The 16,755-nt window shown below is 38.1% G+C and overlaps 1 protein-coding gene across 1 annotated transcript in view; it reads right to left on the bottom strand.

Annotated features, from left to right (window-relative positions):
• The window catches only part of LOC308642263 (phospholipid-transporting ATPase IB-like), a gene marked incomplete at its 3' end in the record, with an annotated part of 217,400 nt that overhangs the window by 1,167 nt on the left and 199,478 nt on the right, over nucleotides 1–16,755 (bottom strand). Inside the window, exons 11-13 of the mRNA XM_081281107.1 lie at nucleotides 15,982–16,109; nucleotides 15,023–15,100; nucleotides 271–376 (exon numbers count right to left, since the gene is read on the bottom strand). Coding sequence (XP_081137233.1) covers nucleotides 271–376; nucleotides 15,023–15,100; nucleotides 15,982–16,109 — 312 coding nt within the window. The remainder of the gene's footprint in view (nucleotides 1–270; nucleotides 377–15,022; nucleotides 15,101–15,981; nucleotides 16,110–16,755) is intronic.

Here is a 16,755-nt window from a genome sequence, read left to right on the forward strand (position 1 = left end):
AGTTTTGTCCAGTTCCATAACTTTTACTAGGAAATACAAGGTGGCCCTGATCTTCCCTGGCACTTAAAGTATAATGGCCATCAGGAGAGCTCAGCACCAGCTCTCTTGAGTTGTAATACCTGTAGTCATGATCTGAAAATGTTGAAGAGGCCAGAGCTAAACAGCAGGGTCTCTGTGGGGCAAGCTACATCACCACATCTGTTACAAATAATTGCAAACACCCATCTCGAGGACAGGAGCCAGCAGGGCACATCCACCCAGAGCACTCACCTGGGGAAGAGGCCTGATAGATGATTTCATCTCCATCCTTCTCAGGAACGACAGTGTGGCAAACAGCCAGCAGGGTGAGGAACTCCTGTATAACAGGGGCTGTGGGCTTCAAACAGGAGGCCAAGTTAGCCTGTCAGTTATAGTCCTGCTACCATAGGCTGCAGCTGGATGCATGTCATTGCCTGCTTCAAATCCAGTAATGATTCCCTTCTCCCTTTAGCACAGGGTCCAGATACTAAGCTGAACCCCAGGCCCCCTGGGACCTGACACCTGTTCCCCATTTAGTCCACCTCCTGCCACTGTCATCTGATGTCCTTGAGTTCTTCAAACAAGGCACATCCTTTCCCAGTGTCCCACTGCCACAGCCCTCCATCTGCTTTCAGGAGGTTCCTCTGTCCACCCATCCCTCAGGCTTTGGGCAGCAGTGACTTCTCTCAGTGTCTCCGAGTCTCTCGAGTGCCAGCCCCTGTCATCAGAAGAGAATCAAGGCAGCCTAGCTGCTCCTGCGCGTCCCAGGGCCCCAGTCCCACTCACATCTCACACTTCCCAAGCTGCTCATGGGCTTCTCCCCACTTGCGTTCAGGTCCCAGGACAAGTGGGGCTGTCCTCTCTGCCTTTCTCACAGAAGTGTGCCCAGGAAAGGAAAGTCACTCCCAATACACATGGAACCACCCAAACAAGTGCACTCCTTGTCTTTCCATCCTGCTGTGCTGGCACCTGTCCTAGAGTGTGTCTAATCTTGGTTTGCGTAGGTGTGTGGCGTTGGTGTTGGGGATGGAACCCAAGGCCCTCATGTCTGATCTTTTAACTACATAATTTCAACACTTATAGGGCAGTGCATCCTTCACTCATTAAAAAATCAATTTCTCTCATCCTCCTTGAGAAGAAAAAAAATGTAAGTTAAATTGGGATTGCACACATTTATAATCACAAGGAAAATGATACCTTAATACAGTCTTTCCCATCTAAGAATATATTATGTATTCCTACTCATTCAAAGCATCTAAATCCTCTAAACACAGGACCTGGCATGTATCTTATTAAATTTTTTGGTCTACTCAAAAAAATACTTGAGTGACTACTGTATACAAAGCATTGTTTTCAATAAAGTCAGAATGGGGGATGGATTTGAACAGGGCAACTGTACTAAGCACCAACAGACAAACCCAAAAACAAATTCAACCTCAGTAACTGAGCTGTGGTTGGTTGCAGGATGTCCTATAGCCAATTAACTAATTAAACTGTAACCAGCCAAGCTGCAGCTATCTGGTTGATTAAGCTTAGCCAATTCACTTGTTTTTGATGACACACTTCTATTTTTGTATAAGTGCTGTCAGATCACAGTGGTAGGTGGATTTCTCAGAACCTCTGGTTCTGGGTGCTGCCTGACTCTGGAGTCACTCATTTGCTTTGTTGTGCTGTATTTCCTCTGCTTGAATAGACACTACTAAATTTCACTGGTATAAGGAATTTTCCTTTTAATATCCATTTAAGGCATTTCATATTATGAATGGAATCTGACTTCCCTATATTTTTACAGTAGTTTATTATTGAGATGTAAATAAACACATTGATTTTAGTAAATTAATTTGATCTCCAATTGTAACTGAGTTCTTACTAGCTGAGTTTTAGTTCACTCTCCGGGATTTCAAGGCAAACAATTTTATCATCCACAAATCACACGATTTCCCTTTTCTTTCCAACACATTCGCCTGCTCAGTTCCCCACTGTCGGCATGAGCTAGCACTTCAAGAATGATGTTCAAAGGCAGTGGTGGTAACAAGCTTCCATTAACTGAGGTTATTTTCATGCCCAGGTCTTCAAGTGCGACCCTTTTAATTTATAGGCCACTGGCTATACATCTGAGATGGGTTTGTTTTTACATTTAAGCTGCTTCCTTGTTTTTCATGGAGGTTGGTTTTTTAAGTCATAAATGGATGATGACTGCCACCAAAAAAAAATGTTTTTCATTTCTTCTCTGACCTTTTATTATAACTTAAGGGCAAGTTTGTGGAAGGAAATCACAACTATTCACATTGCTGCTTCTTATCAGCCTACATGAAAAGAAAATTCACATTAAATTATAGTTGAGGGAAGTCAGATAAGTGAGATTAGATAATTTACAAATCCCTTAAGGCCAACACTGCAAAAATGATAAGAAATTTCTCCCAAAAGCACTTCAATTTGAGAAATAGACTTCAAGATTGTCTCCCCACATCTGAGACTCATCCAGCGCTGCACACAACCTTGTCCCACAAAGAGAAAAAGGGGATCACTGACTTACTAGCAAATAAATAAGCCTAATAGTGAAATACTTTCTGAGTTTTATCAAGATGAGTCTTGGGCTACAGTGGTAGTCTTGTAGCTCAGTGGTAGAGCACTTGCCTATCGCACTTGACACCCCAGCACTACAGCATAATAATAATCCTAACAACAACAAATTGAGTTTCTACCTTGAGTGATGTGCCATGCAAAATTCATGAAGATTTTTACAAAACAAAAAATCCTGAGACAAAATTAGTGTACCTTTACTTTTCTACCTAACCTAGTATTCTACAATGAATTAAAGAGACAAAATCAATCTGAAGTCTATAGAAAAAAATGTCTGTAAAGTATTTCAGACAAGTGCTCCATGTTTAAAAATAAAGATTTTTTTCCTGTAACTTCCACAAAGAAAAATTTTTTTATAACTTTGAAGAATTAGTGGTTTATTACAAATATCCACGTATGCATGCATATATACGTACACTTATTTATTTATTTATCTAAAGTTAAGGGTTTCCATTGTGATAAAATACACGTGTAAATACCATTTTAAGTGTGCATTCACAATTCCATGTACCCACACCATGATCCATTTTTAACCATCCCCAACAATAACTCTGTAGCCATTAAATCTTTTTTTTTAAAGAGAGAGTAAGAGAGAGAGAAAGAGAGAGAGAGAGAGAGAGAGAGAGAGAGAGAGAGAGAATTTTTTTAATATTTATTTTTTAGTTCTCAGCGGACACAACATCTTTGTTGGTATGTGGTGCTGAGGATCGAACCCGGGCCGCACGCATGCCAGGCGAGCGCGCTACCGCTTGAGCCACATCCCCAGCCCGCCATTAAATCTTAACTCTCTGTTCTCTCTTTCTCCCACCCCCTAGTAACCTCTCTCCTGTTCTCTGCCTCTGTGAATTTGCCTATCCTATATACCTCATAAATGAAACCATATCATATCTGTCCTTTGGTTAACAGTTTTTAATATGTACAAAATGCCAGGCATTTAGAAATGAGTATCTTCTATTTGATGAACTTACAAATAGCTTGAAATTTTACATTCTAAAATTCTTTGCATGCCCAATTGGATCTACAAATAATATATAGATACAAATGATTTTTTGTGTCAAAAAGAAAGTTGGGTACTCTTCCTCTGCCCATTGTTGGGAGTGTCTCCCACAAACAGAAGAAACTGTTAGCAAAGCACTTAAGGAATTACATGAAATGTCTTTTGAAATTTCCCATAGGTTGATTCTCTAAGAGTCAAATCCCATCCCGGCCATCAGCCCACACAAAGCTTGAAACAGTCCTGAAGGACCCAGAAAGTCAGACATGATGACCCAGGAAAAATGAAAACTTCAAAGTAGATGCAAGTTCTCTCTTGTGAGGAAACAAAAGGACTTTCTTGGGCCGAATATTTTAGTTTTAATCAATGATCCTAGAACAACATAAAAGAAATGTGAGGTATCCATAGCAGAAAATTCGCAAATGCTTATTTTCTCTTCACAACCATATTATGGCAAAATTAAGTGACCCATAGGTCCTGTATTAAAACTGCTGAAAAACGTCCATTGAGTGTACTGAATCCTATCCCATACCTTCCTAAAGACAAATATTGAGCTATGGTCTTCATCATTTATAGAGAAGGTGGATGATAAACATCAAACAGCTTCAGGAATGTAGTACCACTGATGAAGACCTCGGAAGGTTTCAAAGATCCAAAAAAGCAGAATAATGCTAACACAGACAAGTAGGCGTTTATTAGAAAATAGAAAATAAATTCCTAAATAAATGAACTCACAATTCTTTTACTGAATTATAAGCATACAGATTATTTAAAAACCCTTAATTGTCCCTGTGTTTCAATGCTCATGATAATGTCTTCATATCAAGGACATGAGGGCTGCATCTACCCTCTCTCACTGACCTTTCCATTAGAATAAAACGAAATTTGGCTCAGGAGTTCCTACAGTTCAGATCTAGAATGTCCCCAAAAGAACCTGTGTATTACAGGTTTGGTGCTCAGGTTGGTGCTATTAGAAAGTGGTGGAAACTTTTAAGAGGTGGGACCTATTGGGGGGATGTTTTATCACTGTGAGTGTGCCCTTGAAGGGAATATTAGTACCTTAGCAGCTACCTCTTCCCCTCTCTCATTCCTGGTCATGAGTTGGACAGGCCTCCTCTGGCATAAGCTCTTGTCATGATTTGCAGCCCCAGGTCCAAAGCAACAGGACTGAAACCTTCAAAACTCTCCAAAATAAACCTCTATTCTTTTTAGCTTGATTTATCCTAGCTATTTGTTTTAGTAACAGAAAGCTGACTAACACAGAAGGGTAGAAGAAGAGGAGAAGGAAAATGGCCCTGGAGGAGAACTCAGTAAGTGGTGGTGGTTACAGGAGAGAATAGCAGAGACACTCTTTGTGCTAGGTCTGCATTCAAACATCCACAGGGAACAGGCACAGGACAAAGAGGTGAGGAACTGTCAGACCCCTTAGAAGCCCACCACACACTCACATGGGGCTATATTTAGAGACAACAACTGTGTGACTCATAAATTAAATATAGAAGGATATCAAGAATTAGAATCTCAGCAGCATGCAGAAGATCTCCTCTCCAGATGAGTTTCATGCCAGCCTCTAAGTTTCATGACAGTCCACATTTGGTCAGTGAAAATAACACATGGAACAGGTGGGTGAGCACTACATCCACACCTCAGCAGTTGTGGTAACCAAAAAAATCCACCAAAAAGGGAGAGACTCCTCCACCTACACGAAACAAACCACTTGCTCAGGAGTTGCATCGTACCTGTTCCAAAAAAGTGACGATGACTCTTAACATGTTATGTGTCTTTTTCACTGGTTAACAAGGATTGCTTGAGTATTGTGTATTCATCTCTTCCCCTAGTACCCAGAGCAAGGTATTTAATGTAGATGAGGCCTTCAAACTATCTGCTAAATCAATGGATAAATAAATGGTTCTCTCATTTAAGCTGACACTGGGATTTTGAGGTACTCAATACCCTCTTGCCCTCTGCTACCTTTTTTATCTGTTGATCAATGCTGAGAAACAAACCCTGTGAAACCAGACCGGCAGCAAGTTTCCTAACCTTCCACATCACCCTTCCATGGATTCCTTCCCAGTTCACCAAAATGCTTTGATCATTGAATATTTTTCTAAGTTCAAAAATTTTTTAAAGTACCCTTAAAAACAAAAATAAATTGATATGATCCTACAGTTAATCCTGGTTAGCTACAATAGCTGAAGGTACTGTGATATCTTAGTTAAGAACTGAACATGAACCCAATATGGTGGCCAACGCATGTAGTCCCAACTACTAGGGATGCTGAAGCAAGAGGATCACTTAAGCCCTGGAGTTGGAGGCCTTGGAAACAGTAAGAACCCAGATCTTAAATAAAAAAAAAAAATGAACAAGACCCAAACAGATTTAGGTTCTAAAGCTCTCTTCTCTGTTTATCTGCTGGGTAACTCTTGGCTAACTCTTCCCATGTGACTTCCTTGTCCCCTCTCTCTCAGGGTGGACTCAAATGCTAAAGGAAATACATCAAGTATCTGGCATAGAGTAGAATGTTATAAATACCATCTGTTATGATTTCTTACCTTTGTTTCCTAAAGTATCCTAGAAAATATAAAATTACCTTCTAAGACAGTGTCCTCTTAGATTCACAGTTGTGAGGAAAGAATACTGCAGCTCTCTCTTGCAGCAACAGAAATCTGAACTATTATAGAATCCTGTGGTGAGACTCCATCTTCGTGTGATTGCTTCAACACATACTTAAATTCAGCTTTACACTAATTTTTTAAAATATTTTTTTAGTTGTAGATGGACACAATCTTTGTTTTATTTATTTATTTTTATGTGGTGCTGAGGATCGAACCCAGTGCCTCACACATATTAGGCAAGGGCTCTACCACTGAGCCACAACCCCAGCCCCAGCTTTACACTAATTTATGCAGTGTTCACCACAAAGTGTTTGTTTAAGATCACATTCTCCAAGTCTGAACACAGTAAAATTGAGACTGCATCTCTTTCCAGGCTCCAAAGTAGCAACTTTCAAGACACTGCATATATGAAATATAAATAACAGTGAAGCATAACTATTTGATGTCTTATAAGTAAACTGGCAGACTCACATGGTTATCCTCAATATTCTTCAACAGCCTGGGATCATTAAAGTCACATGAATCACTAGGCGCTGAGGATATCCGACTGTAAGAGAGAACCAAAAGATACCCATTCAATTAAAAACTTCCTGTTAAGATACCTCAAACCTAGTAAGAATCTGGCTTCTAGAAAAATCACACCTAAAATGCCCATAGATTTATATTCAACTTTTTAAAGATTTAGAATGCTGTGTACTATTTCAAACCTCAAGATGGTAAATCCTTAATGTTACCATAAATCAAAATATTTTATAAGTTATGATGAATAAAATATTTAGAAAAAAAGAAACGGAAGCCACGGATCAATACTCTGACTGTCATTTCAGTTGATCTCTGCATAACTTCTACCAGGGAAAACACCCCAGAGTGCCTGCTCAAAGTAGATAAAACAAGAGGAATTACTGTGTTGTATGCATTTACAGCCAAAGCTCATGTGTAGGAGAGAGAAAAAGGCACACAATTACTAGACAGGAAACTTGAATGATGGCTGTGTGTGATCATACTGTGTGTGAAGTCTATGTAAGAGGTTCAGTAGGTTCATTCATCTCCATTCCATCCTGAAACGTTTTCTTTGAGATAATAACAATGAAAAAGAGACTACAACATTGTTGATATCCATCTTAACTACAAACAGATATCAGACTTTAATACAGCAAACAGTAGCCAACGGTTTGCAAAGGAGATCATCTAAAATGCAAGTTGACCCCCCAGGAAAACCCCATAAAGGGTGAGAAAATGGCAGCATGGAGTTCCTGAAAGGTACAGGGAGGGCAGAAGACAGGATGCTTCTAAATCTGCTTGAGGAACTCAGCATGCTAGAGCCTTCCTTCATCATGTAGTCAGACAATGCAACCAGAAAGAAATGAAAAGTTCACACTTTAGAGAAGCCCTGAACCTGGAATATTATTCACTTCTAAAATGAATTAGTGCTATCAAGCCACGAAAGACATGAAGGCATCTTAAATGCACAGTACTAAGTTGATCTAAACAGGCTGAGTCGTGTATGGTTCCAACTTAAACATTCTGGCAAAGGTGAAGCTATGGAGAAAATAAAAAAAGATCAGAGGTTGTGGGGGATGAGGGTTGGAGGACTGAATAGGCAGAGAACAGAGAATTCTTAAGACAATGAAAATACTCTATATGATACTATAAGGATGAATACATGTCATAATTTATTTGTCCAAACCCACAGCACCACGAGTAAACCCTAATGTGAAGTAGAGACTCTGGATGATTACAAGGTGCTAACATAGGTTCACCAATGGCAATACATGTACCACTGTGATGGGAGGGCTTTTGTTAACAGGGGAGGTCAGGAATCATATGGGAAATCTCTGTGCCTTCCTAATTTTGTTCTGAAATAAAAACTCCCCTTAAAAGAGGTCTTAAAATAGTGAAAATGGGCAATTTTATATTCTGTATAATTAGAATAAAATATAAATGAGCACACATCCAATGATCACCAAGCTTTATATATATATATATATATATATATATATATATATATATATATATATATATATTTAGTTGTAGATGAACACACTGTATCTTTATTTATTTTTATGTGGTGCTGAGGATTGAACCCAGTGCCTCACACATGTGAGGCAAGTGCTTTACCACTGAGCTACAGCCCCAGCCTGATCACCAGACTTTTGAAGAAAGCAAAACAAAATTAAGAAATCAAAAAGTGGTGGGGGTTGGACATAGGAGAACAGAGCAGAGGAAATGGACAGTGCGAGGCCAAGGACAAAAGAGTGCTCTTGAAAACTGAAAGTGAGAGCCCATGAAGACTACTATGAAGGATAGAAGGCAAAACGAATCAGAAAATAAAACAACCACAACAACAAAAAGGAAAATGGGAGGATGAGATGATACAATTGGAAATCAACCCAGAGGCTGAATATCTGCCTAACAAGAAACCCAAGGGAACAGAAAGATCAAGGGGGAAGAAAATTATCAAAGAAACACAATGCAAGGACACTTACCAAAAATTAATAAAAGAAAATACAGAGACAGAAATGGTTCTCTAGTCACCCATTAAATGTTCAACATAATAAGAAAAACAAGCCTAGTTAGTTCAACATAATAAGAAAAACCAGCCTAGTCCTGGTTGATATACAGACCCTTTCTGTATATGCTAAGGATATACAGAAATTGCTAAGTGCTTCCAAAGGCTAGGAAAGAGAGACCAGAGAGCAAGTGACAGACAGATCACACACAGAGCAGCAGACGCTGAAACTTCTTCCATGCTAGCAAGTCCAACAATGTCTGAAAAGTTTAAAAATTTGTATGAACATATTATTTTGAATATAGGGATATTTTTTAAAAGCCAAAAAGTTGAAGCTGTCTACTTCCAGGAAATGGGAAGTACTGGGCCAACGGCAGGATATTTTTGCTAAAAGGTCTGAAAATATGGACTTTCAAAGTGGTATTTGTGTTTAAATCTTAATCTAGTTTTCTTTTGGGGAAAAAAAAAATATATATATATATACACACACACACACACACACATATATTATGTACATAATTATATACACATACATATAACTTTTATTTTTGAAATAACATATATATATATATATAACTTATTTACATATAAGATGTCCATATAATAAATGCTAATATCAAAATATTCTAAAGTCTTTTCCAGCATCAAGAAGTGCTGGAATCTACTTACCAGAAATCATCTGAGGATGCTTCTCTTGTCAATTCTGGGAAATGACTGCCAGAGAGAGGGAAAATAGAGCAGTCACAACACTGTGATCAAAAGACAGGCATTCAGATCAAAACATGAGCAAGAAATTTATAATTATTAGATTATATATATAAATTTACAGAGTCCCTTGAATTTCTTAGTGTTATAGTCAAAATTAATCAGTATAGTTTTATAAGAGATTTTATAGATTATTGATAAGTCATAGGTTATAGATAAGCCATAAACTATAGACTAATAAATATAGACTAATAAGATAAAACAATAAAGACAAGAGTTAATGTTAAGATAATTAAACATGTTTCGGTTTTTTTTTTAAGAGAGAGTGATAGAGGAGAGAGAGTGAGAGAGAGAGAGAGAGAGAATTTTTAATATTTATTTTTTAGTTCTCGTCGGGCACAACATCTTTGTTGGTATGTGGTGCTGAGGATCAAACCCGGGCCGCACGCATGCCAGGCAAGCGCGCTACCGCTTGAGCCACATCCCCAGCCCCATGTTTTGGTTTTAAGAAATAACAATACAGAAACATAAGCATATAGTCTCATATAGTACACAGACATAAGACTTAAAGATGTTAATGATAAGATATAGACAATAAAATTGATAAGTGGGGGGGCATAGGTTAACAATAGTCATAAATAAATGTTAAGATAATATAGGTTAAGTTACAAAATAGAAATAGTTAAGAAACAGTCATATTAAGTCGAAATTGCTATAGGCCAACATAAGTAAGCATTGCTAAAGTGACTCCATTACTATTCCTGCAAGCAAGGGCCATTTCTGGGAAATCAGCACATAAGCTGTGTCCCCCAAAAGAGCTGTGCTTTGTGTACTTTGTACCCTGCAAATGTACTGAAACCTAAACTGTATGCCCACCTTGGGGGGTCTTTAGTTCTTCTTAGGGGCTCTTAAGTTCCGTTTGTACCCTAAATGTGTTAAAACCCAATAATACACCTGCCCAAGGGAGTCCTTAGTTCTGCTTAGGGGCTCTCAGGCTCTGCTAACTGCTGTTTTAGCTTCTGTGATTGGCTTGCTTGTATGATGCTAAGGAAAGTCCCTGAGTTGTGGTTTTCATCCTTAAATTCTCAGGACACAGGCCAGGAAATTGCTGTTCTCCCTAAGAGAGTCAGTCTCTGTGGAAGGCAGCTCCTGGCCATGTAGACCCTGGCCAGATAATAAAGCTCTCTAATTTGTTTCAATTCAGACTCTGTGTTTTCTGAGCGATCTCCCAAAACATTACTAAGCAAATATTTACAGCAATAAATCATATTTTAAATTTTAAAAGTTCCCTTTGGGATCCATCAAGTTTTAGATACATTTAACAATAACTACAAATCTAAATTCCTTATATATCAGAAAGTCAAGATACTTGATGAGGTAAATTTATTTTGTAGGAAGAATACAAATAAAATTTCAAACACACTTACCCATAGGTTACTCCAGCAATGCTACACTTCTTGAAGTTCATGATATTACATGTAAGAGTTCCAGTTTTATCAGAGAAAAGATATTTTACCTAAATCAAAGAATAAAAGAAATGTACATCAGGAGAGTAATAAGAAGCAAAGACCAATAAATGAAATCTTCTCTTCCATACTTTTCAAATCTGTATTAAACTTTTTTATTGGTTCTTTTGAGTTATACATGACAGTAGAACCCATTTGACATACCTACGTACACGGTGTATCAAATTTAAATGAGTAGATTTCTTTAAAGTAAGTAAATTAATAACAAACAATAGCTTTAATGCTTAGACCAACTGCAAACCTTTTCTGTTACTAATTCTGTAGGCAAACTGCACAGAAATGTGCAAAGGAAGCTTCAATAATAGCTCTGGCACTTCAAAGACAAATCTGAAGTCCTGCCACACAGTGTCTCAATGATGCATTTCACTCTTGAAGATGATGCCACACCCTAATATAGTATGCAGATCTGAAGAGTCCACCCTACAATTGGATTACGAAGGCATAAGACAAATCTGCAGTTTCTCAATCACTATCACAATTCAGATGCAGATGAAGAAGACAGCATGCATCTTAGATTATATCACCTCCAAGATGGAAGGTTTTACAGACTCAAATACATGATGTTCTCAAACACAAAGGCGAAAAGGGACATCACTAAGTAGGTCAACAAGACCTATGAGATGCAGCCATGTTCACAAGATTAACTTCATGTGAAAGAGATAATTACAAATGCAAATGTGGTAGGCTGGTTAGGCTATTTCAGGCTAGTGATGGGAAAGACAGGAAGAACTCTTGGCTATGAGACATGAGAGTTTAGGGTAGGTTTGGGGTACTACCTAGTCATGTAGACTATGGAGAAGTCACCTTATCCTTCTTAGCCCAGTTTTCACATCTATGAAATAAAGGATCTGTCCAGGAGATTGCAACATCCTTCTACATGTCATTCTGGGAATTATGTTATGGATTGGTGAGGATGGATGACTAACACAATGGCCCCAGCGGAAACTGATCTCTCAGTGGTTTTCTACAGAGGGGTCAAGAGTGTTGCTGGATGCTAGATAACTCCCAGAAATTCAAACCCTAGTCCAGATACTTTTTCTTAATGACAAAACAAACAAGTAAACTGAGAATTATTTCTTAAAGCAACCAAATGTCGTTCATTCAAGTATAGAAAAATTAGTTAATCTCCCTAAAATAGTCAAATGTTATGTCCAAATATAAAATTACTACACTAAGGGCAATTTATGCTCTATTCATGAGTAAGTTCTTTAACATTTATTAATTATTTTAACCGTACACATTTATGAGGTTCAATGTGTAATTTGATACATGTACACAAAGTACAAGGAGATCAAATCAGGGTAGCTGGCATTTCTGTCTCCTTAAACATTATTAAATTTTTTATTAATACATAGCTGTACATATTCAGGGATGTAGAGTGTGATACTTCAATATATGTATACAATGCATATTGACCAAATGCAGGTAATTAATATTTCATTAGCTTATATAAACAGTAAGTTTCAAATAAGCTTTATATACATCAAGTCTGGAGGTATAGAAGTAGAATAGGATCTGCCTTCTGCCTTTTTTAAAAAGAATTAAGCAATATCAAAATGTTAAAAAGTGAAAATTTCCTAATAAGAAATCATCAAGACTTGCTATCACTCACCCTATCGAGTCTTAATTGATACTAAAGGTTCCAACTCAGAACCTCTCCCCTATGCAAACTTTCCCCCATCACCCTAGGTGTCTTGAGTCCTTTAAAACCTCCCATTTCTCAGAGCTTCTTTATGGAACCCAAAAATAATTCTATTCTGAGCACTGTGTTAAACTGAAAAAGGCAACTAAAGACCATACGGTCATCCCTTGGTATCCTCAGGAGATGGGTTTCAGGAACCCCACAGATACCAAAATTCAGGAATGTCCCTTATAAAAAATGGTACAATGCTGCATAAAACCTATGCACACCCTCCAGTATGCTTCCTTTCTGTATCATCTCTAGATGACTTTCTTAATACAGTTTAAATGCTATTATAAATCATTGTTATACTGTATGTTTAGGGAATAATGACAAGAAAAAATAGTCTGTACATGTTAGATACAGACACAGCCATCATAGACTCAACTACATTTTCAGTCTGAGGTTGGATCCATCCCTGGATACAGAACCTGTGGATGTGAGAACCCACTGTACAGGGTAATTCTCTATTCTCAAATGGCCTCAAAAGTCTCCATAAAGAAACAGATACCACATGACTAATCACATCTCTTATATTACTATATTACTATATTGGGAAAGACTGTTATGAGAACATAGAAGACAGACTCTTGCCTAGCAAACTGGAGAAGCGTTCAAAAAGAAGACAAAAGTAGTCTGATATGTACCAAAAACACAGAGATTCTTATCAAAGTATGATTTTACTAATGACAAACCTAGTGTAGAAAGAAAGAATGTAAGATTAAAAAAAAAAAGAAAGTGAGGGCTGGGTTTGTTCCTCAGTAGTAGAGCACTTGCCTAACATGTGTGAGGCACTGGGTTCAATTCTCGGCACCACATCTAAATAAATGAAATCAAGGTCCATCAACAACAACAAAAAACAGTGTATATCAAAATTTTTTGTTTGTTTGTTTGTTTACTGGTAAGTTTAATTCATTTATAGTTATTTATTTATTATGTATTTTTTTAGTTTTTGCATTACAATTCTTAATACACCTTTATACCACAATTTATCATATCTCTGATTGTATATAAGGTATCAAATTTTTTAAAAAAGTGAAAATTCAAGATCCAGAGTCAACTGCAGTGGCACGATTACACTTGTAATTCCGAGGACTTGAGAAGCTGAGGCAGGAGGATCGTAAGTTCGAGGCAATTTAACGAGACCCTGTCTCAAAATGAAAAGGGATAGAGATAAATCTAAGTGGTTAAGCACCCCTGGGTTCAATCTCCTATACCAAAAAAAGAAAAAAAAAAGTATCCAGAGACCCATTCTGGGTACTATCCCTCACCTGTGTGAGTGGAACACAGGTGGGCAGAGGGAAGCCAGAGACGCTGGCTTGCTGGGGAGGATTTGTGCTCTGTGCCAGGGATGTTCTCTTAAATCACAACCCACCCTGTAATACTAAGAATTTAAAAGCATGGATGTGAATATGAACAGTTCAAGAAAAGGTAGAAATATCTGCTATGATCTCCAAGTAGATTTGAAATATATTATCAAAGAAACACCTTCAATTTTTGTCTATAAAGTTCTAATCTATCACAAGATTTTGCCCACAAATTTAAGCCTTGACTTTCTGGAAACAAACAAAACTATAAAAACCATTGCAGAATGGGAAAGAACGCCTACCTCCAACCAAGGCTTCAAGACTTTTTCTAGCCTTCTCATCACTGAGACATCTCACCTGCATCTTCCCAGTTGGACACAAAGTATGTGGGAGACACTTTACACTGAGCAGGGAAGCATAAGGCCATTCACTAATCCAGGGATCCTGGAGTAAGGTGTTCATTTTCTCATCTATAGAATGACAGCACCCACCTCATAGGGTGGTTGGGAAGTTTACAATGTATAAAGCGAAATCATAATCTTTAATTGCGGTGCATTCAAATTTCAACTGCTGTGATTTCAATGTAAGCAACAGACATAAGTCAAAATACAACTCAGTAGAGGAAAGAAGAGTTCTAGGTGAAGGCAAGAAAGACACTGATTCTCTGGAATATTCCAAACAAAATGTAAACATGTGAGGAACACATAACCTTCAAATAGCTCCCCCACATTTCATGGGGTTTCCCAGTATCTGGTTATATGATCCTTGTTTTCCCTGTCATTGGCTCCTAACAAACACTTAAAAAAATGTTCAAATTTTTATTCTTATAATTTTTTGTACCATGTTTTTGTACTATTCTATTTGCAGGTAACTTCTATGTGACAAAAGATAGGAAAAACAAGTCAAAGGCAAAGGAAATTTGTATTTGTTAATACTCTCAGATACCATAGAACTCTTCAGACGTCCTAGCCACAGTCACAGGTATCTGTTCTTACAAAACCTCTCCATAGTTGTTCTGCTAACACTTGTCTCCTCTCCTGCTCATTCCACCACTACCACCCAAAGTTCTCAAAGAGGTTCTCACCTGCCCAAGCTCTTCATTAAGGTTTGAGGTCCTGGCCATTGCAGGAGTGTCATTTCCTACATAATACATATCTATGTCCTGAGAAAGAGAGAGAAAGCACACTTTGGAAAATATGTACCAACGATTCTTTTTCAGATTAACATAGAAGCTACCAACAGGTACCTTAAAACCCTTCTGTTTTAATATAAATATGATTTTTAATTTTGAGGTGAAAACAGTGACTGTTAAGATACAGAAACTTCAGAATTTAAGAAGGAAAATATGGTCTTTTATATACAGAAAGTTTAGTTTTTTCATGACCTAGACCAACTCTTCAGGATTCTGAGCTTGATTAGTCCCTCATTCACAGGAATCCTGTGAAGACCAAATAAAATACACATAAATGTGTCTAATCTGCAAATATTGGCTGCTGAAGTCCTGTGCTTAAGGGCCATGAAAATCCAGTTAAAAAAAAAAATCCCTACTCTAGAGCTGGGGATGTCACTCAGTGATAGAGCAATGCTTAGCATTCACAAGGTCCTGGGTCTATTCCCAGCACATACACATGTACAAATCTATCCCTCCAATCAAGTTCAAGTTTACTTTCACAATGAATTTTGGTGAATAATGAACACTACAGTAAACACACTTAAGAGTGTATTTCCTTGGCAGTAAATGAGACTTTAAAAGCATCCACACCAGTTGCAGCCAGATACCAAGCACCCAGTGAGCATCCTGCCTCCACTATCTCACTTAGTCTTTACAACAACCCCGTGAATGGGTAGGCACCCTGTCTTCCCCATTTCTCAGGGGAACCCTTACCAGCTGTCTATTTGGACGACTTAACCGTCAGACCTAGTCATAAATGGACTCCATTCTTCCTTTTCTAGGAGCTCAATTAAGTGACAAAGGCTCAAGAGAGAATTAGAAAGCAGTAGTTGGCATTTCTCCAATAGCCCAAACTCCACCTTAATACTCACCCAGTTTATAAAAAGGGCTTGTGTGTATTTTACAACCTCAAGAGTCACCAGCAGACTGATGGGAATAAGATTGTTGTACAAGATGATGAACGTCAATAGGTTGTATCCAAAGTTATCCGAGCTTGATTCTGTGGAAGAAAACCAAGGAATTTGTATAGCTTTAATTATTGTCTCTATTCAGTTTCTTTTCATTTTTGTTATTTTGAATTTTTTCTAAAAGATGTTGACAAGAAAGTTGCTTATTGGTTTATTTAGATCCAAGTTAAAAGTGCTTGCTGTTGTGCATCTTCTATTGCAGGAATTGTGAGTACAGAGACAAGTCAGACACAATTTCTGTCACTATGAGCTGGTTTCTCCTAGGAGGTGGTGGGGGATGGATGGAGCAGAGACAGCATGCCCCTCCACGTGATCATGCAGCAGGACACAGCTGTTAAAGAGGAGGTTGTGGAGCACCCCAGGAACCAACACAGCAGGTTTTTAATGGAAAGGCAGAAGGTGATGACCAGTGATTAGAAATTTGTAACAACTCTAAAACACAGTACTGAGCTTTGAACCAAGAAATTAAATCAAATGGTGGTTTGATTAAGATATGGAGTTCTGGACGGTGGTTGTGATGGAAAGAAGTGCTAGGAAAGAATAAAATGAGTAGTCACCAGCTGGCCAGCAGACCCACCCTCCCACCACCCTCACCCCCACTTAGCCAGTTGACAGCCTTTCTTCCTCAAATGTAGAATTTGGACTCACCAAATAGGATCTCTAAGTCCCAACACACAG

The sequence above is a fragment of the Spermophilus citellus genome, assembly GCF_964194105.1.
Source record: "Spermophilus citellus genome assembly, chromosome: 1".
NCBI lineage: Eukaryota > Metazoa > Chordata > Mammalia > Rodentia > Sciuridae > Spermophilus > Spermophilus citellus.